Source organism: Cyanistes caeruleus, chromosome 4, assembly GCF_971803275.1.
Source record: "Cyanistes caeruleus chromosome 4, bCyaCae1.hap1.1, whole genome shotgun sequence".
In the NCBI taxonomy this organism is placed as follows: Eukaryota; Metazoa; Chordata; class Aves; order Passeriformes; family Paridae; genus Cyanistes; species Cyanistes caeruleus.
The window spans coordinates 31,943,569-31,970,919 of NC_141704.1; the positions used below are offsets into that span (position 1 = coordinate 31,943,569).

General features: G+C 52.0%; 2 protein-coding genes across 5 annotated transcripts; one reads left to right on the plus strand and one right to left on the minus strand.

Moving 5' to 3' along the window:
• The first annotated feature begins 2,912 nt into the window (after positions 1–2,912).
• Positions 2,913–23,213, plus strand: MICALL1 (MICAL like 1). 2 transcript variants are annotated; one of them, XM_086887436.1, is made up of 16 exons: positions 2,913–3,111; positions 9,150–9,198; positions 11,127–11,268; positions 12,361–12,464; positions 13,146–13,273; positions 15,465–16,045; positions 16,581–16,644; positions 17,303–17,691; positions 17,979–18,454; positions 18,918–19,052; positions 19,381–19,507; positions 19,835–19,925; positions 20,300–20,373; positions 20,758–20,872; positions 21,206–21,252; positions 21,396–23,213. In XM_086887436.1, the coding sequence occupies exons 1-16, from the start codon at positions 2,966–2,968 to the stop codon at positions 21,515–21,517; spliced, it is 2,790 nt and encodes a 929-aa protein (XP_086743562.1). In that variant the 5' UTR covers positions 2,913–2,965; the 3' UTR covers positions 21,518–23,213. The 2 variants fall into 2 exon arrangements, with proteins under 2 accessions (XP_086743562.1, XP_086743561.1); XM_086887435.1 differs by having other exon boundaries at positions 2,916–3,111; positions 13,014–13,273.
• C4H22orf23 (chromosome 4 C22orf23 homolog) lies at positions 22,498–27,351 on the minus strand. Of its 3 annotated transcripts, none has more exons than XR_015286405.1 (6): positions 27,198–27,351; positions 26,907–26,969; positions 26,348–26,524; positions 25,272–25,876; positions 24,471–24,571; positions 22,498–24,200 (listed from the first exon to the last, which is right to left on the minus strand). XR_015286405.1 is itself a non-coding variant. In XM_023935645.2 (6 exons), the coding sequence occupies exons 1-6, from the start codon at positions 27,286–27,288 to the stop codon at positions 24,099–24,101; spliced, it is 669 nt and encodes a 222-aa protein (XP_023791413.2). In that variant the 5' UTR covers positions 27,289–27,351; the 3' UTR covers positions 22,498–24,098. The 3 variants fall into 3 exon arrangements, 1 of the variants encoding a protein (XP_023791413.2); XR_015286404.1 differs by having other exon boundaries at positions 24,719–25,876; XM_023935645.2 differs by having other exon boundaries at positions 25,742–25,876.

The window sequence follows — 27,351 nt, forward strand, 5'->3', positions numbered from 1 at the left end:
CAGCAAACAAGGAAGGCTGCAGAACTGATGGACAGGAGAAAATGAGCAGTTCTACAGTGTCTTCACAGGATATGGGAAGAGATAATTATTCCTTTTAGCTAATGTTATTCCTTTTAGCTTTTACCACATATATTGAATAGACCTGAGTTGTAGTTAATGTTCTTAGAAGATTGCATTTTTGCCTTTCCTACCCTCTGTTTTATTTTAATTGGTATGGAGCAGGAATGCTCCAAAGTGGACTGTCATGTTTTTAAAGGAGAGGGGAGAATTTCTGTAAACATTGAACCGATATTAACTGGTCATCTGATGAAATGTCCTTGCTGGAGGTTGTGTTTTATTTCAGAAGAAGTGATGCCCAAGACCTAGCCCTTAATTTAATTGAGTTCAGTTTCTCTGGAAAACTCCCCGAGGGCCTTTAATTTATTAAAACACTTTAAGTGCAAATTTTCCTTGCTCTCCAGCAGAAAATTGGTAGTGCCTTGAAAAAGGGGGGAAAAAAAAAAGTTGAAAACAAGTCACATAAAAGGGAATCAAGGACCTGCAAGTATTGGGGAAGAGAATGCAAAGAATGAATCGTATCCCTCCACACCCTCTCTCCCTTTTGCCATCTTTAAATAGTTGGATGTTTGAGTGGTAGAAACAGGTGCAAGGGGGAAACCTGCATGTGTAATAAAAAGCTACACAAAGGATGTTTCAGATACACCATCTGCCTCTTTGCACCGCTCCCTCTCATTCTCTTCCACTGAGAGAGGGGTCCTAGCAGTCCAGTTTGGCTCTCTGTGTGATTCTGTTTAAATAAAGGGAATAATTAGCCTTTGTTGGATTATATTCCTGTGTTTGAATGAGGGTCAGGTTTCCAGTGTCCTAGATACTGCTCAAAAGTAAACACTGCTTCCCATCACAAGTAACCTAGGTGGGCAGGGTGCAGGCAACACAGTGAGATTAAACAGCCAAAATTTGGCCTTCTAGCTAGCTGCTGGTGTTGGTGTTAGGGATGCTAGGAGCTCCCTGTCTCCAGTTCTGGAGGGTTTCAGGCAGCCATGTCATTAAGAAATTAAAGGACAGATGCCGCTGCATTGCAGCAGCCTGTGGGGAGTTGTGTTCATATCAAGCAGAATCTGTTCCATTTTGATCTTAGGGCTGGCACTTTTCCTTTTGTGCATTTGCCAACAGCAGCCCAGTAAACATAGCTGTCAACAGCAACTGCCCTACTTTTCTTATTATCCAAAGCCTGAACCTTTCACAGGACGTGCTCAGGTGGGTGTGATACACAGCATGAGAACCCTGGCAGGTATCTCCATGATCAATTCTAGTTCATAGCATAGCAAAGGAATCCGACGTGTTACTGGGATTTTAATATCTGGTTGGCATGTCAGAATTACAGATTTTTGGTGCATAAATAATCTGATGCACCTCAGTGCGTTACCATCTAAAACACTCCAGTGGTTACAGGCTGTTCTCAGGTCTGTGAATATGCTGCTGCTTTGTTTCCATCTGCCAGAGCAGCTTCCAAAGGATGCACTGAGACCATCCACTGATCTCCCTGGCTCCACGCCTTCTCTGAGGGACTGCCGAAGGTTAACTGAGCAGGACTGGCACTTGGTGGAACGAGGCCAGGAGGAGCTTGCAGCTCTCACTGGGTGGAAAGATGGGCTCAGTGAGCTGCGGTGCCTGGCACTGCTTGAAGCCGGAGGAATGCAGGGTGTTCAGCAGCATCAACAGAGCCCCGCTGGTGCTGGGAAGGCGCTCCGGAGGGAGGTGGGGGTGGCTACAGCTTGAGCCTCGCCTGCTGCAGCAGGGTTTGGTGAGTGGAAGTGGTTCTGGACAAAATGGTTTTGTCAGAAGGAACCACAGTACAGGGTCATGGACTCTGTGTCTCGGTCTCTGTGACCTACAGTTGTGAAGGCGCTGAGCTTAATTATGGAACCTGGAAAAGTCGAGAAAACTTCCCTCATCCTGCTGTCCCTTAGGATACAACAGGAAGACACAGCCAGGCAGATCTGGGGGATGCTGAATAGCCAGCTCAATCGTTACAAAGCCAACACAATGTTTCGTTTCCTTTTTTTGCTACAGAATAGTTTTTCTTATGATTTACACCCCAGTTTATTTCGGGCACTGAGTGAGGAGATTTAAGAAACCAGTCAGAATTTATTTTTCAGTTGTTAGTTCTGGGACCATAGAATGATAGAAACAGTGGAGTAGAAGAAAGAAGGTGCTACGCATGAAATCTGAGTAAAGGGAGGAGTGTAGAGCCCATACAAAATAACCGCATAGAACAGACTCTGAAAGATTTGGAACAGGCAGCAATAAGCTCAACATCAGTGTGATGGTTTGGGCTTCCGCAGAGGTAGCTGTTGGAGTGAAAAGAATGCTAAGCCAAATAAAGTAGCCTTTAATAGTGTGCTTCCCCCCTTCTTGTCAAGCCATCACCCCGAGCGTGCACACCAGCTCCCGTGACAATCCATCGCCTCGACGCTGTGGGTTCCTGAGATTGTATCGCGCTCTTCCTCCGCTTCTTCCAGGGCTTCCTGTGAAGCGCTGCCTGTGACTCCGAGTGTCCTGATCTTCAAAGCTCTCCTTGGCCCTGAGCCTACCCTGGCAGCCACCTACGTCCCAGATGTACTCCACCGCCACGGCTTATGCCCCTAGGACTCCCGAGAACTGCTTCTGCCTGGAGCAGCCTCTGTCTAAGCCTGAGAGGGATCCGGAAATCAGGTTCCCTGGTGGTTTTTAATCTAGCTGAATTTAAATCGTATTCAGGCCCAGCTCTTTCCCCGAGGTGGGAGAGGGCGCTCTGCCCGGCGCGCCGCCCTGCTCCCCGCGGAGCGCCGAGCCCGGGCCCCGGGAGCTTCCGCGGCGCGTGCGGGCCCCGCCCCGCCCCGCGCAGCCCCGCCCCGGGAGGCCCCGCCCGGCCGGGGCGCTGGGAGCCCCGGCGGCGGCGGCGGCGGTGGGAGCGGCCGCCCCGATGTCGGGTCCGCGGGGCGCCCTGCAAGCCTGGTGCCGCCGGCAGTGCGAGGGCTACCGCGGCGTGGAGATCCGCGACCTCAGCACCTCCTTCCGCGACGGACTGGCCTTCTGCGCCATCCTGCACCGCCACCGGCCCGACCTCCTGTGAGTGCAGGCCGCGCCTCGCCCGCCGCTCGGACGGGGCGCCGCGGGGCTCCGGCTGCCGCCCGCGGGCGCTGCTGGCAGAAGGAGCGGGGGCGCGGAGGTTTGGGGCGCGGGACCGCTGGGACCCCGCTTTCTGGAGGGGTTGGGCCGCCTGTGCCCAGCAGCGATCTCGGGGGGCTCACAGGGGTTTGGGAGGGATACAGGCGCCGTGGGAAACGTCTCCAGGCTGGCTGGCAGGGAAGCTCCCTGAGCACGGGCATGAGGGGCTCAGAGAGCGGATGTGTCTCCGTTGGACTGATGCGCTGAAGAAGATGCTGTCGAGAAATAGTTGAGTACTGGAAGTGAAGGATTCCATATTCGCAGGCAGTGCTCAAAGGCAGGTTGGATGGGGTTCTGAGCAACGTGGTCTAGTGGAAGGCGTCCCTGCCTACTGCAGCAGGGTTGGAACCAGATGATCCTTCAGGTCTCTTCCAAGCCAAACTATTCTGTCACTCTGTGTTTCAGCAAAAGACCTTCTGACCTGGTCCTGCAGACCTTTCAAGGTCAGGGTTAACAGAAGTCGTGTGATTTCAGGCTGGTGAGAGCGTGGAGGTGGACTAGGTCCATACACTGAAATGGGAGCAGTGCCTACCGGAGAAGAGGCATGGTGTTGGTATCTGGGTGCAGGGGTGCTTTGCCTCAGCAAGAGGTGAGCTTTCACACTTTGGGAGGGCCAGGGGCCTGCCCTGCACAGGGACATTCCCAGCTGCCAGAGGCAGCCACTCTGAAATGTGTAGAGGCCTGGACCAGGTTGCTGCTTGCATTTGCTTCTAGCTTGTTTTTTCTGGGTGCCACAGTGAAAGCAGAAGGTAGCAAATGCCAGTAGAGGTATTGAGCCTCTCTAGCCTCCCCCAGCTTGGGTGTCTCAGAGGGGGAATGTGAGTTTCAGGAGGCAGACAGTGAGTTTGGGATTGCTTGGGGGCACTGTGTCAGGCTGGAGAAACTGGCTGAGCTGCTGGAAGGAATCTGCCCCGACCTGCCTGTGTGCCCCGCTGGTGCTGGGAATCCGGCGCCCATCTGCTCTAATCCTTGGTAGCCCTTGCAGGACAGGTAGGCATCGCCCCACCTCGCTGTGCCTCCAGCGTGCACGTGCTCCTTTCCCTGCCACTAAAGCCAGCAAGGGTTCTGCTCTGGGCCTGGTGGTTCTTTCTTTGAGGTTGCCCATATTGACCAAATTCTCTTTCCTGAGCTGGCCTCAGGAAGGCCTTTTGCCATGACAGCAGCCTCTGTCAGGCAGAGTGTTGTTTACTGTGACTCTGCTGTGGAGCTGTGGTGTCCGTGAGAGGGTGAAACGGGCCGGTGTTCTTACAAGTTGAAGTGCAGCAGGTAGGCTGGAAACTGAACTGCTGCCTGCTGCGTTTCAGGTGGCTGCCCCAAAACCCTCAGCATGGTGCTCTGGAATGACTGAGAGCCAAGACATACAGTGTCTTTGCATCACTCAGGGTCTTGAAGGAGCTGTGTGATCCTTGTGTCCTGCAGCTCTTGGATGGATGGTATGGCTCACTCTGACTAGCTAGAATGGAGCCTCTGAAAATGCTCCCAGTTGCAAGGCTGCTGTGTGGGAAGAGGCAAATAAGGGACAGGAACAGCTGCAATTATTAACTGTACTGTGCCATACTGTAAATGGCACAGTAACTGGGAACTGAAAAGCAGAGGTTCGGTAAAAGCTTATGATAAACACTACTAAAACCACCTGATGGTTTCCCATTAACCATATCTACCATCCCATTAAAGCAGAGGCTGCTGCTCTTAAGTGTCAGTGGGCTTAAATCTGCTCCTGGCAGATGTCCTAACTACACGTTTCACTGGTCCTCTGCACGAGCTGCACTGTAGAGACAAAGCCCAGGGCCTTACAAGGACATGGCATGCTGTAGAAGGATTTTCAGACGGCCGTCAGGAGAGTAGCATCATTTCATCTGATTCCAGCTTATTCAGCCTGTCCCGATTTGGAAGTGGGAAGATTGGATCAGAGGCAGTAAATCTCCTGACGGCAGGGGAAAAGTGGTTGCCCTTCTTTTCTTCTAAAGTGCTTTCAGTCAGCCCAGTAATGGGACTTGGCAGGGATCTGCGAGTGCGTTTCTGACCTTGTGTGGTCTTCCTGTGTGCGGGGCTCTCCTGGCCCGAACGAGACAGCTGCGCTGCTCCCCAAAGGCTGGAGTTCCTCTGCACGCAGCTGCTTCCCTGCTTCCTGATGGCTTCCCCTGGGATTGCAGAGGGGACAAATGCACACATCCATAGGAGAGCTGAGCTGAAGCTCTTCTCTACCTGTGTGACACCGCTCCTTTGCCACCCTGATTCCCTGGGCAGTGCTGCTGTGGTAGCTGTCAGCCTGTCCTGGTTTTCTGACCTTCCCTGTTGTGCTGCTGTGCTGGGAGGGGACACACTGAGGAAGAGGCTGTCATGAAAGACCAAATGGGTAAGTGAGGCTGAGGACAGTTTTCCACATGACCCCTGATTTGAACACAATCACTGTGGAATGAGGCAAGTGGCATCAAAGGGACCCTACCCTGGAGAGCTTTGGAGCAGCTCGCGCAGAGCTCTTGTAAACACTGTAGGTTTGGGCTTTTTGAAAGACACAGACTGGAATTCCTCAGTGTCTACTGAATCCAGCTAAAGGTGCCTTGAGGTGACCACCAAGAACAAGCTGCATACCTGTAGGACCTGTGTGTTGAACCATGCAGATGAAAAATCCCTGACTCCGCTACTGTACGTACTTCACTTGGCTTTGTTGCCTCGCTGTCCCAATCAGGGAAATGGGAAACTTGGATTTAGCCTCTGACTGTACTGCTGGCTGTGTGATCTGGAGATGAGACATTTAATCTCTTCTCTTCCCTTTTCAGTTAAGCTGGCAACATCCAGACCAACTTGACAGTGGACTCTGGGGATTAATGAGTTTGTTTGCTCAGTGCTCTAGAAATCTGAAGCATGAAATTAGTGTTTACAAGGCATTTGCTACAGCTTAGTGAAGCAAAGAGCATCTTTCAGCGTCCCAAGCTGTACAGCCTCTCTGGTGCTCAGGGAAGGATCTTGGGATTCAGGGGTGAGAAGAATACAGGAGTATGGCACATGCCTTTGAAGTACTGGGAGAGATGGAGGCTTGAGAAAACAGGAGATGAGGGCTGTTTTAGAAACGCTGTTTTGTGTCCCTAGAGCCATGGATTTAGTTACAGGCAGGATCACAAATCTTGTTTGTTCCTTCCCATGTACTGCCTGCATTTCCCTGACAAGACCTGGAAAGCTGAATGGCTTATTATGTCGCACTGCCTTAAAGTGCTCATGATTTATATTTGAGGAATCCAGGAATTTGCTCTGGTTTTAGCTGTATGGCACACCCTTCCCCCTTCCCTGGATCTGCTGTGCTCCCTGGCAGCTGCCCTAAACCCTGGAGTGCTTAGTGGCTCTGCATGTATCTAATTAGGTAAGTGCTTGGGATGTTATTTGCATGGAAATATTACTCCAGGATATGGTACGACACTGGGGTTTGCTGAGTCAAGACAGTTGTTCAGCTGGGATAGCCAGAGCTCCTACATCCAGTCCCTGGGACGGGTGTGTTGGCAGGAGAGGAGCCTGAGCAGGGCTGGATGAAAGACTGCTGAGATCAGGGCAAGGAAATAATGTGACATGCAGCCACATGTCACAGAATTGCGAGATGGCAAGTTCTGGGCTCTCTGCAGAGGAGACAGTTTATAGAGAGGAAAGGGTGAGTCTGGAGTGACTTTCCCCATGCCTGAGAGGCCATGCTCCTTGCACATTGGTACTGGGAGCTTGCCTGGGGCCACAGGGGTGCCACGTGACCAAATGGCATATGGGAGTGCTCATGTCAGGAGCTATACAGGTCAGTGTGGTCCTGCTTGGCTTATCAGAGAGGGAGCTGGAAAATGCAGTGGAGAGGAACTGAATAAACTGATCCCTGGGGCCTTGTACTGATGGACTTCAACGTCTCAGGTAAAGCTGAGTGTGCAGTCCTACATTAGTGGAAAAGAATCTTCTATTCCCTTGCTGCTTGGTACCTTGATACCTCTTGAGCTTCATTCACATCCTCTCTGCTGGCATCTGCTTTTCCTAATGGAGTTGCCTTGGTTTGCTAAAACAGCTTTGGTTCACTGGGGCAGAGTGGAATGAACGTGATGTTTTGTCTGTCAGATAATATTCGCCCAGCCCACCAAGGAGTCTTTGAGCTTCCAGCTACACCACTCCCATATCCTGAAAGTGAAGGCATTCAAAATGAAGGTCACGAATGTTTAGAGGGCAGTTGATATATAACTTTGCTGTCATTGCTTCTCCTGTGTTCCAAGTTGGCATTTTTTTTAAAGAGAAAAAAAAATAAAGTACTGCAAGGTTAAAGGAATTCTCTTGGCAAAAACAAACCAGAAATTTAGGGGAAAAAACATCCCCCAGCGGAGACTAGTTATAATTACAATAATGGCAGTGGTTTTGACATAGGCTGCAGCTGGAGCCTTTGCTCACCAGCATGTGAAGAAGGAAAAGTTGTGGTATTTTGAGCAGTCTGAGCTCTGTACATGTATTCACATGGGCTTTCAGGAAGGTAGCAGAGCTGAACATCCAGCCCACCTTTCTGTCTGCTGCATTTGCTCCCACAGCAGCGAGCAGTTGCAGCTTCATTCGTCTGTGAGGAAACGGCACCAGCAGCCTCTTGCTTTTGAACGGAGGAAGTGTAATTTTATGGTGGTGTAGGCAGCCGGGAAAACCTTCCTGAGCTCGTCACAGACTTCCTCTGCAGCTTTGGGAAAGCTCCATAGGCGGCTTCCAGCCGGGGCTGGCGGCCCTGCCATGTGGCGCCAGGACGGGTTGTGTCAGTGCTGTAGGAACAGACAATCAAGTCCAGAGGGGGATGGAAGAAGGAGGTTCCCATAGCCCCTCTCCACAGGTGCGTGGTGCCACCTCACCTGGATCCTGCACACCACCTTCGGGGTGGGGAATGCATTCCCCCCTCTAGTCTGAACTGTCCTTCTGTCTTCATCTCCCAAGCTTCACCTCTCTGTGGTCTATTGGGGTGGCTTTGCTTGGCCCTAGACCTCTCTGGACTGCATCCTCCCATGAATCCAGCTAGCAGGCACAGCGGGCTGCTGCATGAGGGGTTTTTTTGTAACAAAGCTGAGATCCTTGGCAGGAAGGAGCTGTAAGCAGTGCAGCATGATGCTGTTTTCACACATTATACCCACACACACATGCAAAAGGCATAACTCCTTCCTGCATTTCTCCCCCTCTTTTGAAAGCCTGCAGACTGCTTTAACTGTCCACTCTCTGCTTCCCTGGTGAAGGCAGCTGATCAGTCCCTGTGGCCAGGCTGAACCCCCAAAGGGCTTCAGGGCAACAAGTGAAATGGGTTGGAGCAAATGAATCCCCTGGGTTGGAGACTGCTGGGATTCCTCTGTGTGCCCTGAGCACCTTGCATTCAGCTCCAAGGGCTGCAGCTGAGGACAGTTTGTTGTGAATGTTTAGGGGAAAGCAAGGACAGACGTGCAGTTTAAGATCTTCTGTGTCACCCCAAATTCCTTGAGGTGGTACAGGGAGGTTTGTCTAAGGACCCTCACAGAGCCACCTGAAAGAAAGCCTTCTTTGTCTTGAGGTGAGAAATCTGTATCCCATCCTCCACTGTTGTGCCAGTGGCCTTGGAAAAGCAAGTTTGGGGTCATGTTGCGCACTCTTTGGTGCAGCAGTGCATGGTGCTAATTGAAACATGGCCCTGGTATTTCTGCAGTCTTTAATCTCAAGGGCAGAAGCAGGTAACAAGAGACAAAAATGACATTTTAATTTCCTGGTCACCACCCATTTGGGACTCGCTTTCTTTTTTTAATTGCAATTTCCCTTTAGTTTCCTTGTCCCATTACAACCTGAAATCTGCTTTGCCAAGGCTTTGTTTATCTAGGATCTTATGTGTTGAGTTGTAAGGTTGACTGTCCTGGCAATACATGTGATGGCACAGGGGCACTTTTCCTCTGCGCTTCATGTGGCTATTTTGTGCTTTCTCATTTCAGAGACTTTGATTCGCTCTCCAAGGATGATGTCTATGAAAACAATCGCTTGGTAAGTGCCCATTCTGCAATGCACAGAAGGAAGAAGTGATGTGAGAATGACTTGATGGAGGTCATGTGGTGTGGGAGGAATTTGTGACAGTGCTGGGGGTATAAGAAATGTCTGTGAAAATAGAATAAGAAATACCTAGAATAAGAAATATAAGAAAAATAGAATAAGAAAAATCACAAAACTGTGTTTGTAAGTAACTGGCAGGAGCTTCTCTGGAAACAAGGGAATCTGGAACATCAGCTTCCTGCCTGGTTATCCTAATAGTTGCCAAGACAACATCTCAGGTGAAGATTTAAATGGTCCAACATCTTCTTGACTTCAGTTGTTCCAGATTTGCAGGCAGTGGAAGCAGGAAGCTAGTTTTACTTCAGGCATCAACAGAGAGGAAAGTCATGCTTGACCCTGGTCTGCAGTGTTCCCTTCCTTCTTGGGACAGCTGGAGCCAGTAGCAGAAGCAGGCAGTGTGGAATGGGGAGGTGCCCAGCCCCAGGGGCTAGTGGTAGGACAGAGCAGCAATAGTCCTGTTTTTTTAAAATGAGAGAAAGACCTAATTGCTGCAGGCTCCATCTGATAGTCTGTGGAAAGGCATGGCACAACACCTTCCCAAGATGAGTTATGCTACATACAAACATCTTAAGGTTGGATGTCGAGGATGAGGCCAGACTCTTCAGTGGTGCCCAGCAACAGGAGAAGGGGCAATGGGTGCAAACTGAATTACAGGAATTCCTCAGCTGAATATGAGGAAAAACATTTTTTACTGTGAGGGTGGCAGGGCACTGGGCTTTCCTACATCCTTTCCTACACCAGTTGGTCCCTTTCAGTCATTAGCAGCTTTTTCCATTCAAGACCCACACAATGGGTATCTTGTCCCATTAGAGACCTCTTAGGTGAGGTCTCTTTACTCCTTGTAGCCTTGTGTTCAGTAAGGCTCAGTCCAGACAACTGGCTTAAAGCCAGGCTGAGCAGAGCAGGATATCTATCCATGGGGGCACTTTTACACCGCTACTTACTGCAAATACCCATTTTCTTTTTTCTCCATCCCTTTCCTTTATATCTCACACCCTGTACAGCACAGCATGCCCTAGACACTAGGCACCTTCAGTCTTTATCCACACCCAGTACCTTTACTTGTGCACCTGGTACCTCACCATTCAGTGCCCAAACCACTCTCATATCTTCATGGTTTACCTCTCTTCAGTCCCTGCCACAGTCTTCCACCCCCATCCCTGGGAAAGCAATGTGGGTACGCTGCCCTTGGCTCAGCAGAGGGATGGCCAGTGTAGAAACAGTAATCCACACACACTGCTAAGTGGGAAACTCTCCAACATTTTTTTCCTCCTCCATTCCTTCCTTTTGGGTAGCCGTATATACAGTTGGAGGAGGTGGATGGACTTATCACAGTGTCCTTGTTCCTTCTTGCTGAGACACAGAAAAGTACTGAAAGTACTGGCTTGTGCATGGCAGGGTGCTGGATGTTGAGCTGGGATGGCTCTGTTGATTGTGGGAGGGGAAGGTGTGGCATCGCAGAGCATGAAAGGACGGGCAGTCAGTGTTTCTGTGGGGTGAGCATTTGGGGTGGCTGGGGATGCTGCTCAGTAGAACTCTCTGTCACTGGAAGTAGCTGCCAGCCCTTGGCCCTTCGTGGTGCCAGCCAAGACTCTGCCAGGCTCTTGTGTGAGCACTGCTGGTTGAGCTGAAAAATCACTGCTTGTTGGTTTGTTTTTTTTTTTTTCAGTGAAAACTTGAAGGGAGCCTTGCTTCTGTTGCTACTTTATTTAGTCAAGCAGCATGTCCGGAAGCCTCTGTCCATAAGGGATGTCATAGGCTCACGATTTAACCTTCCCTGGGGTCCTTCCAATTTGATATTTCTGTTGTTTTTCATGAAGCATCAGTTTTCTTTCCTTAATGGCTCTGTGCTGTTCCTGCAGGCCTTTGAGTTGGCAGAGCGGGAGCTGGGCATCCCAGCCCTGCTAGATCCCAATGATATGGTCTCCATGAAAGTCCCCGACTGCCTCAGCATCATGACTTACGTGTCTCAGTACTACAACCATTTCAACAACCCCAGCCAAGGTGAGTATCCTCCCAGCCCTCAGGCATCCAGTTTGCCCCTGTTTGATTACAGGAAACCCAGCACTGCCTTGTGCTTCCTCCTTCCCGTGGCAACTAGGAGCTGTGTTTGTGGGGAAAGGGAGAGGAGCAGGTAGTACCTGCCTCTCCTGCATCTTGCTGGTGCCCCTGAGGAAGGCCTGGAAGAGAGAGTGTGTTGGGGAGAGGTTTCACAAGAGGTGGGGGGTGATGTAACAGCTCAGGCTGTGGAAAAAGAAACGCCTTTCTCCTCCCTCTGTGCTGCATTGCTGCCAGCTTGGGTTGGGCCACCACCCCTGGTGCTCACCAGAATCCTTTGTGATCTGCTCTAACCCACTAAAATAGGAGAAAGCTAGATAGGAGCCCTTCTACCACAGCTAATTTTTATCACATAGGTACATGTAAAGTGACTGGAGGACAGAATGAGTGGAGCCAGGGTGGAATGTTTCAAATCAGCTCATCTGTCCCTACAACTGCAGCCTGAGCTGTGTGTTCTGAGACAGCTCTTCCCAGGCACCTTTTGGCTGGGTGGAGATGAATGCTCCAGGTGTCCTCTGTTTCTGTCTGTAGCCACAACATCAGATAAATCTCTTCCACTTGTATGTGCTTCTCCAGGGATGCTGGTCTCCCAGCAAGAAAGCCTGCTGGGGACTGCTGTGTGAGTTCCAGCCCCGACAGCAAGACAGCCTGGAAGCCCTGGGGCCCAGTGGGTCACAACAACACATCAGCAGCTACCCCAGCTGCTCTGGGCTTTGAGCATTGCTCAGGCAGTCAGTTATAAGGAAGCCAAGTAGCACGTGATGAGTAAATAAAATCACAGTGGGAGGCTGGTATCCCTGGGCCACAGAAGGGGATCCACAGCAGGCCAGGCTCTCTGGCAGCCTCACAGCTGACCCATTATTAGACTGTGTTTGTCTCTTCCACCTAAAATAAGCCCTGAAGTTTTGGGAGTGGCAGGTCTCATCCTATGTCACAAGGCTGGATGATTTTATTTTTTTTCCCCTCCCCTTCCCGCACATGGGTGGTGTGAGTCACTACTGTTCTCCATGCCTGATCCTCCTTCCCTCTTGCCTCCAGCCAGCGTCCCTCTGCCTATGAAGCGACCAACTGCTGCCTCCTCTCCTCCTCTGCTGTCCCACAAGACGCCCATGACTGAGGTTGAGAGTCCTTCAGCACCACAGGTACCTAATTTCTTGATCCAAAGACAGCATGAGGCAGTGGTACCCCCTGCACTGCAGGTGATGAGATGGGAAAAAGCCTGTCACAGAGCCATGGATCTCTGCAGGGGCCTGTGTATTTTGGGAGTGAGGGGTGTTTGGGATTTTGTTTCCTTGTGGAATCTAACTGAGAGTAATTTTTTTCTATGAGTCTGGACTGTAATTTGTCCATGGCAGGCAAGAGGTTGGGTAGGTTGGTGCCATATGGTTCCTTGAACCACCCAGGGTACAAACACTCGCCTTCCTATGTGGGGATAACTCTGTAGATGAGGAAAGAGCACGAATGTGGGACTAGAAGGGCAGAAAATACACCTTCTATTTCAGGTTTTAGCAGTTGTCTGGAATGGGACCTTTTTCAATGTTTTGCAGGTGCATGGGGTATAGATTAGTCCCTTCCACAGCCCTTCAGCTGTAGATAGGGTCAAGGCACCTTTTGGAGTGGCCCCATCTAATTTGGGAAGAGGCAGTCTGACTGTGCCTGGGCTTGAGGGCAGCTGTTCTGTGCATTGTCAGCCCCTGAGGTCAGCCTCTGAGCTGTGCCACGAGTCCTCAGCAATGGCACAGGGAGCAGCTGCTCTGGAAAATCCATGGTCTGAGGAGCAGCTTGTGGCCCCCATCCTGAGCTGCCTGTGCGTTGTGTCCCAGGATGATGTCCCCTCGGAGCAGTCCCAGCGCAGCATGCTCAGCAGCACCTGCGCAGCCTGCCAGCAGCACGTCCACCTGGTGCAGCGCTACCTGGCCGAGGGCAAGCTCTACCACCGCCAGTGCTTCAGGTATGTCGTGGCCAGGCCTGGTGGGGTGGCCTCTCTCCTCAGCACACTGGGGGTCTGTGGCCTGCTGCACTCCATCTTCGAGTGTCTGCATCGCTGGGAAACAAGGAACATGAACAGCAGTGCTTGTAGTGAGAGTGAAGATGTTCCATTTTCCTGCCAGCCCCCTGTCCCAGAGGTCTGGCTAGCCCCTAGTGTCCCTGTGCTCCATTCCTATCCTGCTCCCTGCCTCCCTTGCTGATTTATTTGGAATCCCAGCCTCTTGACCTTCTCCCACCTCCATAAAAAAGGATGCTCTGCCTCTTTACCACCTGCCTACCCAGGACCATCCCCCTTCACCTTGTACTGAGGTCTGAGCCATGACATCATCCTACAGACCTCCTTCCACCTACACTCCACATCCTCAACTGGATATACAGGCTTCCATGCTGCCTGGGTGGTGCTGAGCTCCCAGGGAGCATGTGGAGAGCTGCAGACTGTTAACAAACTGAGGAATGAGGGTTTACACATCAGCAGCTCTGTGGTTACTCCCTGAGTGCAGGTCCTTACCTGCAGCACCTGTGAAATCATTTCACTTTGCTTTCCCTGCTGTGATGATGAAGAAATGAGATCTCTCCTGTGGGCCACAGGACAAGGGTTGGCGTCTGAGGACAGAAGCATTGAGCCACTGGAAAGATGTGGGAGGGCTCGTTCACCTGTCTAAGGCAGTTGGGGATGTGCTGTAGAAACTGTCACAGGAAGGGGGCTGAGCTGGGGCCCATCAGGCTTCCCATCTGCAGCTGGGACAAAAGCAGGAGTTTTGGAGTGCAGGTGCAACATTCCCACTGTCCTCATGGGCCAGGAATAGGAGAAGTGCCATGTCTGTCATGGCACAGCTCATGGCCCTTCAGGCTGAGCAGGGAGATGCCTGTAATTCGATCGCAAATGTTTTGCCTTCTGATTATTTTCTTGTCTATTTTCTGTTTTGTTGGGTTTTTTTTTCCTGTGCTGATTCATGGACAGTATTTGGTCAGAAATGTCCTGTGGCAGTGGTTCCCATGGGCTGATGGAGATAAACCCAAAGCAAATCACTTTCTCCCCTTGTCTGAGCTCTCCAGCTCCTCGTTTCATCATACCCCTTCTCTCTAGAGTCCCTATGTCCTCACACTTCTGCTCTCCAATTCAAAGGAAATCCCAGGCAACTGGATGCCCAGAGCAAAATTCCTTGCCAAAATGATCTGCTGGCAGTGTAGGGCAGCCAGCTGCTGCAAGCACCAGGTATTCAGACAAGAAGGAACAAGCTTGGTTTTCATGGGAGTGCTTGATCAGCCCCTTGCCTTTGGCTGTCTTTCATGTATGCCATCCACCTCTCTTCCCAGGTGGAGAAGGACTGACTTGGTTGCCAGTCACACTTGCTCCTGGAGGGCTTCATTAGGAAGCATTCAGAGGCTTGTGGGGGGAAGAGTGGATGATCCAAGGAGATGTGGCAGAGAGCAAAGGACAGGGAAGCTATTAGCCCAGTTTCAACAGGCAAGGCAGAGTGTAAAAATGTCCCTGCTGCCAAGTGTTTACTTGTCCTTCCAGCCAAGTGCTGTGGTCCAGCTGGATGCCATGGTCAGCATTACTGAGGCTGAGCATGAGACCAGGCCAAGCTTGTGTGTTCCTTCTCCTGAATACTCTGGAAGCCTCCAATGTAGTAATTTCCTGAGCTGAAGTTGGTGTGATTTTATTTAACAATCAGCACTGGGGAGTAGTTGTTTTACAAATGTATCTGACAGCTCTTTAACTTGCCCCCAAAAGGTGGCCCGTAGCCTCCCTGTGCCAGTTCTGAACCAGTTGCTCCCTAATTCCAGTTGATAGTCACTGTTTTCATGTCTGTGAATGGTTGATGCCTCTCCCCATTCCAAGTGTGGAAAACATACCATAACCCAGTACCAACTGTCACCCTTCCACATCTATTAAATCCTTTCTGAGATGAAGGAAGAACCCAAATGCATGCAGTATTTGAGTTGTGAACTTGCCATGGGTTCCTACAGTGGCCTGGTTACATTTCTCTACTTCTTTTCCAAATTACTTTCCCAAGGGCACTCTGGGATTTAATAGCAGGGGTAAGGACTAATTCTGTGTCCCTACAGTGGTGTTCTAGGTGTGTTGCCTTCTGTGAGGGGCAGGATGGCATCCCCCATCTCATGGTGCTCTCTCTTCTCATTGACAGATGTAAGGAATGCTCCAGCACGCTGCTCCCAGGGTCGTACAGGCCTGGGTCAGAGGCAGGGACTTTTGTCTGCACGCAGCATCGTGGTAAATTGGCCATGAGCGGGAAGGCAGAGAGGAGGCCCAGCCCAGACCGACAGTCACCAGAGCTAAGAACTGAGACTGGGGCTGACAGCATGGGAGAGAATGCCCTCCAGGCAGGAGCAGAGGTGGGGAAGGATGATGGTGACTCCCAGGAGAGTGTGGCAGAGACCCCTATGCCTACAGAGGGCCTTGCTGGCCCAGCAGAGAAGGACAGCACAGCCAGCAAAGCAGAGACACCGACACCCCCTGCTCACGCTGGCAGTGGGGCACCTGTCTCCCAAACTCCCCCCAGGCCTCCAGTCCCCAGCAAACCTGCAGGGCTCACCCAGGACAAAGCCAGCTCGCTGGATGGACGGCTCAGAGACTCACGTCCCACCCCAGCCCCAAGGAAGGCCACTGATGCGTCTGTCCTCTCCCCTCCAACCTCCCACCCTGTCCCCCGGCCCAGGTCCACTCTGCAGGGCGAGGGCAGCGAGTGTGGGCCCGGCATGGTGAACGGTAAGAGGGCACTGTGGTGGCAGGGGCTACCCTCCACATCCTCAGTGGCTGAGGTGGTTGGCTGCAGGCTGGCTGAGTTCCTTCTTTGCAGCCTGACACTCTTCTGCCTCCAAATAAATCTTGGGCTCAGACACCAGGTCTTCGATTGCCAGCAATTGCCAGCCATCCCCATAGCAAGGAGAGCAGCACTAGTTTTCCCATCTCTCTGCTCCCTTGTATTTCTCCAGAGCTCTCCAAAGTCAGCAAGCCAGTGTGGAGGGAAGATGGTAGAGCTGGAGGAGTTTGCAGGTGTGGGAACAGAGGGGCATGTCAATTCTCCAGGTGCAGCTCCCAGGGCGAAGTGGGTGGAAAAAGGCAAAGGGGATGTTTGGGATTAGCTGCCTGCATTGACTGTGGGAGAAATGCCATGAGGTCTTCAGTGACTGGGAATAGCCACCTTCCTGTGGGAAGGTACTGAAGAGGGGCCTCATGTTGATTTAACCTCTTTCTTCACATCCTTTTGGTGTTATGACAGTCTGACTTTGTGTCTTTCTAGGTCGTGTACCTGAACCCAGCCCCCCTGTCCCAAAACCTCGAGGGAGACCCTGCTCCTCTGATCGGTATGTCCCTCTGTTTGCAGAGAAACTCCATAGCAGGGTGGGACTATGGGGACAACGCAGCTGTGGTCTTCTCTCCCACCTCCATCAGCTCCTGCTCTTAGGAGGATGTAGGCTTTGACCAGGTTCTTTTTCTAATAGGTGCTAGCCCAGCATGGTCAGGCTGACAGTGTTCATCCATACCTCCCAGGGCATTTATCTCTTATTCTAAAGAGTTTGAGAGCTTCAGAAAGGTGTTCCATGGCACAGGCAGATTGCCAAATGCCTTCTGGAATGGCCCTGCTTGTGGGTGCTGAGAAGGGGACATTTGTCTGCCTTGTGGAGAGTTTGTCTTGGGAAAGGTGAGAAGACCAGCTATCCCCATAAAGCTCAGCCTTTACCACTGCTTAGCAGATGGAGGCTGTAGTATTCTGACACCAAAACACTGGGCCCATCAGGCAAGCCAGGCAGGCTGTGTTTCCCTCAGGCCCATAGGTTTGCCCACAGAGAGTGAGACGCTGTGTCTGGGGAAGCCTAGGGCCATCCTTGGATGAGAAAGCTGCTACTGCATGGGAGACATCCTGCTCCATCCTTCCTTTCCCCCAAGGGCTAAGTCCCTCTCCAGTGCCTTTGCCACTGCACCTTTTCTCTGCCATCTCGATTTCTCTTTCTCTTCTACCAGTGGTGGAGCAGCTGCTGCAAGAGCCAAGGACCCGCCATGGATGGCCTTAGTGCAGGCAGAGCCCAAGAAGAAGCCAGCTCCCCCTCCTCCCCCAGGCAACAGCCATGAGACTCCGAGTAGGACTTCAGAGGAGGAGGATGGGGAGGAGGTGGGGAAAGCCAGGAGTGAGGAGAGCAGGTCTGATACCACAGAGCCCAAACCGTACAACCCCTTTGAGGAAGAGGATGAGGAGGAAGTGGAAAGTGCTGACACCCAAAAGAGCACACCTGAGCAGGAGCAGGGCGAGACTGCTGCCAAACCTCTCCACCCCTGGTATGGCATCACTCCTACCAGCAGTCCAAAGGCAAAGAAGCGGCCAGCTCCACGAGCCCCCAATGCTTCCCCGCTAGGTGAGCTTCCTCCCGCTCCTTTATCACTCCTCTGCAGCCCCTGTGCATCCTCGTGGAGGTTCCCCCTTCCCAGGTGCCTCTGCATCACCCTGGCAGGCCAGGCCTTTATGCAGTGATGGTTGCATTATCTTGCATTAGCCATGTCCTCTCTACCCACTGGAGTGCAGCCTTGCAGCGTTTGCAGGCAAGATTTTACGCTGACCCTTGTCTCCAAGGGTGTATGCCACCCTCCCCTTCTGTCCTGGCTGTCCCTTCATCCCTCCCTGAGCTCTCCCATTGCTTTGCAGCCCACCACCCCATCTCCAGGCTGTCACACTCTGAACCATCATCCTCCACCCCGTCGCCAGCTCTCAGCCTCGAAAGCATCAACTCTGAGAGTTCAGCCAAGGTGCTGGGAGACACGGATGAGGCCTCAGTGCCCAAAAGCTCCTCTGAGCCCACTGTGCACATGCCAGCAGCCGCCAAGACTTCCAGCACGGATGCACCGCTGGCCAGCGTCTCCTCCAGTGAAAGCCCTGCTGTCCCAGCCAGCCTCTCCACCAACTCCTCCTCCTCCTCCAGCAAGCTGGCCAGCCTCAGTGGGGAGATGCAGCCCAGCACCCTGCACACCAGCAGGAGCATCTCCACTGGCAGCCTAAAGACCAGCCCCAGCCGACTGCCCCCCAAGCCTCCAGCTGGGGCTAGCCCTACACCCATCCTCTTGGTTTCAGATGGGGGTTCTGGGAGCCCCAAGACATCTTCCTCACCTAAACCACAGCTGAAGGTGAGGTGATGACCTTCTCCCCATCCAGATCACAGGGCTTTTCTTCCCCATCCATCACTTGGTCACAGGGGATCTGTGAGTCCAGGCTTGCCCCTTTGGTAGGCTTGATATGTGACCCCCTGAAAGCGAGCTTCAGGCCTGTGTTAAATGGTGGCTCTGCTTGTACTCTGCCTACCTCATGTGCTAGAGAAGAGGCAGGATTTCATGTAGTCTGAGCAAATAGGAGGGCAACCATGAAGGAAAGTATTTCAGCATGCTTGTGAGAGAGAGCTGGGAAACGTGTCAAACAGGAGTGCAGCTGTTTTTTTGACTAGGTGCTTGTGGAGATGAGTGCTGTGTTCCTCCTTTAGGAGGCTGTGGGGCAGGACAAATTCTAGCACTGCCCTGTCTGCTCATTCCCAGCTGTTGGGATCCCTTCCCTCCCCTGGATGCTCATCTATCTGCATTTGTCCGCCCTCTCCAGTCTTCCTGCAAAGAGAACCCCTTCAATCGGAAGCCATCACCTGCTGCCTCCCCCTCGGCAAAGAAACCTCCCAAGGGCTCCAAGCCTGTGCGTCCTCCTGCACCAGGCCACGGCTTCCCACTGATCAAACGCAAGGTAAAAGGGCCCTCGGGAGCAAGGAGGGAAAAGCCGGCTCTGTGCTATCCCCCAGGGCTGGAGCAGTCTGCAGGCACCCTGCTGATGCATGTGTGGGAAGGGATTGCAGCAGGTGGCCGTGGCTGGGGAGGAGGGTGTGTAAGCTACAGCTTGTTCATTAAAGCACCATGGTCTTCCTTTGCTCCAGAGTGGGGTGGGGATTTCAGATCCATGCTTCGATGGAATATTCTGTTGTCTCCCTGCCCTTGTTAGTGTTGACCAGCCTCTGGATTACCCCTGGGAACGGGAGTCTGGTGGTAATGAAAGTGTCTTATTTATGGCTTGGCAGGTGCAGACAGATCAGTACATCCCTGAAGAAGACATCTATGGGGAGATGGATGCCATTGAGCATCAGCTGGATGAGCTGGAGCACCGTGGGGTGGCCTTGGAGGAAAAACTGCGCAGTGCTGAGAATGGTGTGTGGGTTGGGCTGTCTGTGGGTGTGGGGCAGGACAGACCCTAGGGCTGCCCTCTTACTCCCCGCTGATGCTGGGGTTGGAAGAGCCCATGAGGCTGTGTTGGCCTCCGAGATTGGTCACAACCTTACCCTGAACATGGAGATGTCCCTAGAATGGAAACAGGTGAGAGGAGAGATAGGGTCTCTCTGGGTCTCAGAAATAGGCTGAGGTTGGGTTGACTCTAGCCCAGTGCCCCTCCCCTGGCTTGGCAGAGGCCAGCCTTTTGCAGGGTGATGGGATCCACCAGGGCTGGGAATGGCTCTGAATTGTCCCTTTGCTTGGCAGACAACTCTGAGGACAGCCTGCTTGTGGACTGGTTCAAACTCATCCATGAGAAGCACATGCTGGTGCGCCACGAATCAGAGCTCATCTACATGTAAGTATGTGCAGGCGTGTGGAGAGGCACTGATACTCTCTTGTGGAACCCTTTCTCAGCCCTCCTGAAATGGTGCTTCCAGGGGAGATCCTGACAGGGTCTCCTTGCCTAGAAAAGAGAGGGAGTAAGGGCAAGAAAATCTGTCCAGATGCACTGAGAATTGACCCACGGCACGTCACCAGAGCCTCTGCAGTATCTGCTCCAGGAAGGCCTTGAGCAGCCAGGCCTGGCCCTTACTCGTCGTTGACTCCCTGGCTATACAGGACAAGAACAGAATCTTGATAGTTCTTTCCAAGCTCACCCTGTACTTTGGGATAGTGTTCTGCCTCTCTGGAGCCTTCAGTGCTTCCCAACATTTCCTCCTTCCTTTGCAGCTTCAAGCAGCAGAACCTGGAGCAGCGGCAGTCAGACGTGGAGTATGAACTGCGGTGCCTCCTCAACAAGCCAGGTACCACTCTGGGTGTGCTTACCCCTTTTTTCATAGAATCACAGAATATATTGAGTTGGAAGGCACCCACAAGGATCATTTTTCCCCTTGGCATCATCTCCCCTCTCTCTAAGGGCTTTGTAGGGATGCCAATGCAATCAACTGGCTCTAGAGGCTCTGTCCCACCTCAGTGTATGTCCCAGCCTTGTGCAGGGACGTGCTTCTTTTGTCCCCATGGAATGCCACATGGCAGGGCTCTGTCCCCACAGCACTTGTAACCCAACTGGCCCTGCAACATGGCAGGGTAGAGGGGATTGTGCTGGAGATCTCTGCCCTGAAGCTCTGCATTTCAGTGCTCCTTCAGCCATGTAATTGCCTGTCCTTCCCTGGGGTTTGGCTGGGTAGAGAAGGACTGGACCGATGAGGACCGAGGGAGGGAGAAGGTGCTGATGCAGGAGCTGGTGACCATCATTGAGCAGAGGAATGCCATTGTGAACTGCCTGGACGAGGACCGGCAGAGGTGAGTAGGAATGGGGTGGGCTGGGGGAGAAGGGAAAAGCACAGCCTGTCTGACTCAGCTCCACATGAGCGCCTTGCAGGGGTGTCCCAAGATGTCCATGTTGCTGATGTCTTTCCCAGGCTTCCCAGTCCTAGTCTCTTTGAATGCTTTGTGTGGGAAAGACAGGACAGCACGTGCAGCATGTGGGATTTATCCTGCTGGTTGCAAATGCTTACAAGACAGTGATGGATCTGCCCCTCTATGGCTTCTAAGTAGGAGGCTCTCTAGCCTGAAACAATACAACAGCTGTTTTCAGGGCTGAATTCCTGACCTCTTTCCCATTCTTTCTTTCAGAGAAGAGGAGGAGGATAAAATGTTGGAAGCCATGATTAAAAGGAAAGGTAAGAAACAAATGGGAAGCTTTTTGGAGTGATGTTTTCACTGCTGACCCCAGTAAGGGGTCATGGCTCTCACCCTTGCCCATTGTCGTGTGTTTGTACAACTATTGACATCCCACAGTAACAACCTCCCTTTGCAACCCCAGAATTTCACAAGGAGACGGAGACCGAGAGCAAGAAGAAAGGCAAATTCAAGCCTATGAAGGTGCTTAAGCTGCTGGGCAACAAGCATGATTCCAAGAGCAAGTCACCCAAGGAAAAAAGCTAGAGCAGGGGAACACCGGCATTGGGAGGGAACCCTGACTCGCCTCTCCCTGGCCCTGGCTCGCCTCTCCCCTGCTCCCTCCTCAGGCACCAGAGCTGCCGCCCCAGGGAGATGCCAGCCCTCAGCCCAGAGTGGGTGAGAATGACCAAAGCCCTCCCCTTCCTGAGGCTGTGGGGGAGCATGACCATACCCTCCATGAAGCCTTGTTAACAAGGCGGGGAGAAGATGGATTTGCTTTTCAGATACATTACCCAATTGTGTGCTCTTGTCATTAACTGAGAACAAGCAAAGGAGTTTCGTGTTTGTGGGAAAACTTGCACTAACTGCACCCCATCCCTTCTCCCGCTCTAACTGTGACAGTTCCACGTGCCTCTGACTTTTGCCAGGAGGGGACTGGGCCTCCCTGTCCCTCCCTGCCTGCCCACTCTTGTCCCTTTTCTGTCCCATTTTTAACTTCAGGAGAAGACTGACATTAGAATCAGGATCCTTTGGGTTTTACTGGCCTAAACTAAAAGGTTAAGAAAATACTCCTGCATCATAAGGCTCTAGAGCCATAGCCAAAAAAACAAGCGGTGCCCTATTTATTTTGAGCTGTCCCCTCCCTCGTGTGCCAGGGGTGGGTGGGCTCCGTCCCAAGGCTGAGAGGACCTAAGGGGACGGTGTACAGCTGCTAGGATGTAGCTCACGTGCCCTACTCAGGAACCCCACTGCTGCTAAACACTGCTGACTCTGCTGCCTTCCTGGGGAGGGAAGACCTGTTCCTTTTCCAGGCAAGGGCAGAAAAGCTCAAGCTTGACTGAGTGCCAGCAAGGGGGCACTAAGCTTGTGTCCCTGCTCACCAGTGCCACCCTTGAGCGGCAGGGGAGAGAGGCACGGTCACAACTGACCTTTACCCAGCTTCACCTGTGTATACTTTAAAAGTGTGCAGATGTGGCTGGTTATTTTTTACACCTCCTTTACTAGATGAATTCAAACCCATCCAAGAACTTTAAACCCCTTATTTTATTTGTCATGTGTGTGCGTGTGTGTACATCAGAGGAGAGGAGGGAATAGGGGGGCAGTGTTCTTCCAACCATCCCTTCTTCCTTCCATTTTTGTTTTCTGCCTTCACTTCCAAGATGATGAGTTATTTATTGAATTATTGGATCAGTCTGAATTAGAGTTTCATGGGTGTTTGGTTGGTCAGCTATTCATCATGCCTTCTCATTAGCAAATTAGACATAACCAGCCCTGAGCCATCTGCTGCAGTCTCTTCTAAAAACCCAACAGGCTTTAGCCAAAATGCTCTCAGAGCAGTGCCTTGCAAGGTGGCTGGTGTAGCATTCTGGAGAGGGATCCTCATTTCCCAAAACCAGAGGGACCCAAGCCCTTCCTCAATCCCAGCACGGGCCCCATGGCTGGGAGCTGGCCAGTCCAGCCCTGTGCTGGTAATGCCATCTCACCCTTGCCATACACAGCAGGCTGATGAGGAGCAGTGATAGGGGCGGGGAGATCCCAAAGCACAACTCTTTTCTGAGGAGAATAAAACTGCTTTAGAGCCTGCTGTCACATCACTGTTGCCAAAGGCCATTGGGATTGCTGCAGCCTGACACCCCTTGGCCCTGCGCCTGGTCAGCAGTTTGATTTGTAAATTATACTGTACTAACTCCATGACTTCCATTCACCTGAGCAGAAATAAAAGAAACATTGGATTTAAAAAGTGATTGTGGATTAGGTTTCTGATTCCTTTGTGCACTTGTGCTGTCCCACGGCCAGGGCATGCTGCCTGGCTTTGGGAAGTGCTTGAGTATTGCTAAGAAGCAGAGGATGAGATCTTAAGGAAATTGGAAACTGGATGTTATGCTGGGATTTGCACAGGAAAAGTGGGACATCATGCTTCAGCCCGCTGGAGGACAGAGGTGCAGGTATTTATGAGGTGAGCAAACAGCCATTTCCAGTCTCTGTGGGAATAGAGTGGCTATTCTGTATACCGTGCTTTCAGGAACCAAAAAAATCACAGCAAAGAGCAGCGGGCACTGGGCTGAAATCCCCTGTCCCTGCTCGCCACAGCTGGGGCTGCCACCAGAGGTTTGCTGATGCTTAAGGTCACAGCCAGAGTGACCTGCAGAAATGCCAAGGGCTTGTGATTGCACGAGGCTGTGCAGCTGCATTTCCTCCAGAGAGATTCCTGGAGTCACGGGGCCAGGAGTGAGCAGGTTACAGGTGTGGTGGCAGCGTGTGTTACCATCATGCTGTCACAAGAAACCTCCACCTCTGGGCAGATGGGAAGGAATGACATTTCTATGGATGGATTGCTGTACTCTGAGGCACTGCACAGGCAAAAAAAAGGCTCTGCTTTGTCATGTTTTGGGAGCCATTGCTATGTATTTTCATGTCTTTAATATTATTGAGCAAGAAGGGATCCAGTGTGTGGGAAGGATTTTACAACTTCTGTTGCTGTTTATGTACAAATTGGTCCTGCCTTCTAGTTTCAGGCAACAGATGGTGCTGCCCCCTCTTTGGAAACAGTAACAGACCAGCCTCCAATGTCGACACTCTGGGAAGAATAGGTGGGAACAAATTGCACTTGTGTTTTGCCCTTGGCCTAGTCTTGGAGATTGGATTTGTTCCCAGCAGGGAAGGCTTTTGTCATATTTCTCATTTCCTCACTTCTCTTCTTGTCAATGATCTCCATCTCATGCAATTTCTGCAAAGTACAAAGGGGGAGAGTTGAGCAGGGAGAAAACCAGCAGCTTTTTTCCCCTTCTTTTGCCAATCTTAAGAACAAAAGCTCTATTTTCCTGATTAAGTTACATGCAGAGATGGAAAGAAAACTGAAAAACTTCTATCCACCATTCCCCAAATTCATGCCTGAGCTGTGCCATGAAGGGAAGCAGCTCTTTGCCTGCTTCCCTGCTCAGATATCCTGACACACAGGATTCCCTCCATGCACTGTTCAGCCAAGGCCCTTGCATACCTGTGAGATTTCAGTGAGGATGATCCCTTGATACTTCTTACCCTGTCCTAGAGCTTCCATCTCTGCCAGGAATTCCCTCCTCTCTTGAATTTCATTCATCACTGGTGGATAAGAGAAAGAATTGTGGAAACAGCATGCAGCCAAAAGGCAAGAAAACAGGTTTGTGTCTAGATCTGAACTCTCAATTTCCTAGTTCTGCTTGAACAGCAGACCCATCAAGGCAGTGTGATAGCTGCTGTAACACTCACCTTGCTGAACGTGTCATCACAATACATCAGTAGTCCCTTACATAATGGGAAATGTCCCTTCTGCCCAGCTTCTTACCACCCCCTGACTCCCAGGAACAACAGTTTTGTAGTTTTCTTTATGTAGACAGTTCTCTTTTGCTTGTGGGCAATTGAAGCAGTCTGTGGATGAAGACGGAACCTGCTGTTGAGGTTCATTAACTGACACACAGCACCCAGTGACTGCAACCGTCCAAGACCAGGCATGGATCATCAGCTGCTGCTTTGCAGCACAGACCTGCAGCCAGCTGATCCAAATCCTGTCACAGATGTGTCAAGGACAACATTCAGCTTCTGACAAGTGTTGGAGGCAACCAAGCCTGTGTGCAACCAGCTGCACTGGCTCCCTGCAGCAGGGACCAAAGCACCCCTTCTGTACGCATTATTCTGGCATTGCCCGTCTTTGTGTTGCCCTGGCTGGCAAAAGGCTGGCAGGGCTGTACACACACATTGAAGATTCAAGCACAGAGAGGTATTTGGCAGGGTTTTGCTATCACTGTATAAGTCTTTTACTTACACTTTTACACTGCCAAAGTCTTTTATGGCTTCAAATTCTGCTCGATATTGAAGCTTTGCTAATATAACTGCTGTGATCCTGGAGTGGAAGGCTGGTCACCAAACTGTGGTTAGGCTGTCAAGTGACCTGGTCTATGTTGAGTCAGGCTTGCTGGGAAAGGGACCAACAGCACCTGAGCTTGCTTCCCAGATATCCCTGCACATCCCTAGGCTATTCCCCTGCCAGCAGGGTGCATTTTGTGCTAGCAGCCCAGAGAGCTATCTGCCAGCCAACCTCAGCAATATAAGCTCTGTGAGGATGGCTGGATCAGTGTCACAGCAGCGAGTCTTTTCTCTTGGAAACTGGGCTTTGTGGCTGCTCCTGTAATGGGCTTCAGGTTACTGGCAACACAGCCTGCCACCACAGCCCTAGGAGGGAGCTGGCTTCCTGGGCTTCCTGCCTGCCTCCCTCCTGGGGACATGAAGACATACATTCTTCAAACTGGTCAGGCGCAGCTATCTCCTCTTCCTTTTTCTGAACGAACACCTGCTTCACCTTGTCCTCTACCTCATCCTTCCCTGTTGCTAAGATGTTTTGAAGTCTTCTCTTCTCCTTTTCCAAATCTCCTGTGAATGCCAAAGGAAAAAAATATATTTATCAGCACATCTCCTCATGGGAGGAGCCTGACCTCACTGCTTCCCTAACTGTGCCAAAGAAGTGCTTCATTAATGTCAGTCCATCCCTAGACTGTGTGCAAGCACCACACGGGTGTACAGAGCCCACCAAACCAACATCAGAGCTGTGGTTTCACATTTATGTGCTAGAAAATCACCTAGTGCTCTGTTCTTGCTCAAGGACTGTGCAGGTCCCTATCACCTGTCACTGCCCCCCTAGCTGGCAGGCAGAAGTCAGCGAGCACTTACAGCAGATGCTCCCTCAGAGATTCATTTCTGAAGCATCTCTGAAGAGCGAGAGCGTGAGGACATGGAGCAATTCAGATACACTGCCACCACTGAGATTGAGGCAGGGGATGGACAGGAGGGGAAGAGAGGCTCCAGGCACCACCATGGATTTATTAGCAATGTTTGCTGACTTACGTATGGGCTGTGGCTTGAATTTCTCTCGGGTGTAGGCATCTTCTGCCTGGCAGACCTTGGCAGGTCGGAGAAGCGGTCTAGCTGGAAGCCTGCATGGCTGACAGGCTGCTGGGTAGGAAACATGCACTGGCTGTTTGCTGGACGGGGGGAATCTCTGAAGGGGCAGGGCATCGCCTCCTGGGAGTCAAACCAAAACAGCAAATCAGGCAGAGTGGACTCTGGATGGATGGCTCTAGGCCACTGCCAGCAGATCTACCTGTTAATCCATAGGAGCATGACAAACGAAGACCCCAGTGCCCCAGACGTCTCACCCTGGTCACTGGGCACGACAGACTGCAGTCCAAGTCGCACCGTTGTGCCTTGGTTCCTGGCTGACCCGTGGGGACAGCTCGCCCTGTTCGTCCCCATGTCCCCAAAACAGCTGCTGTGCTGCTGTTTTAAAGCATTTGCCCATCCGAGCAGGCTGTGGGCAAACACCCAAGTCTCAAGCCGAGATGCAAAAGCTCCTCAGCACAGCACAGCACAGCAGCGGGCAGGAGAGCCGGGGGGCTTCACTCACTTTTCACGTAGTCCATCAGGTATCGCTTCTGAGAATGCGTCAGATGCAGCTCCTCCATCGTGGCTGAAAAACACAACGTGTGCATGAAGAGGCAGCAGAGCCGGCCTGGGGAACCCGCCCTGGGGTCACCATCCCTCACAACCCCAACCCGAAGGAGAAGATGCGGGTTTGGGAGACTCCAGCCGGGGCGGCGACACCAGCCACGGGCCTGCCCGGTTGCCGGACCGCGGTGGGACGCTCTACTTCGGGGCGAGGCACTGTGGGCGGGACCCCGGCCCGCTCCGCCGTTACCTCTCACTAGCTCCCGCGTTCCTGTGCTGTACCGAGCCGGCCTGCCCCTGGGCGAGCCCCAGCCGCGGCCCGGGAACCCCGCCGCCTCCATCGCGACGGGCGGCGAGCGGGCGGGGAGGGTGAAGCGGCGGCGGTCGGCATGGCAACGGCGCCG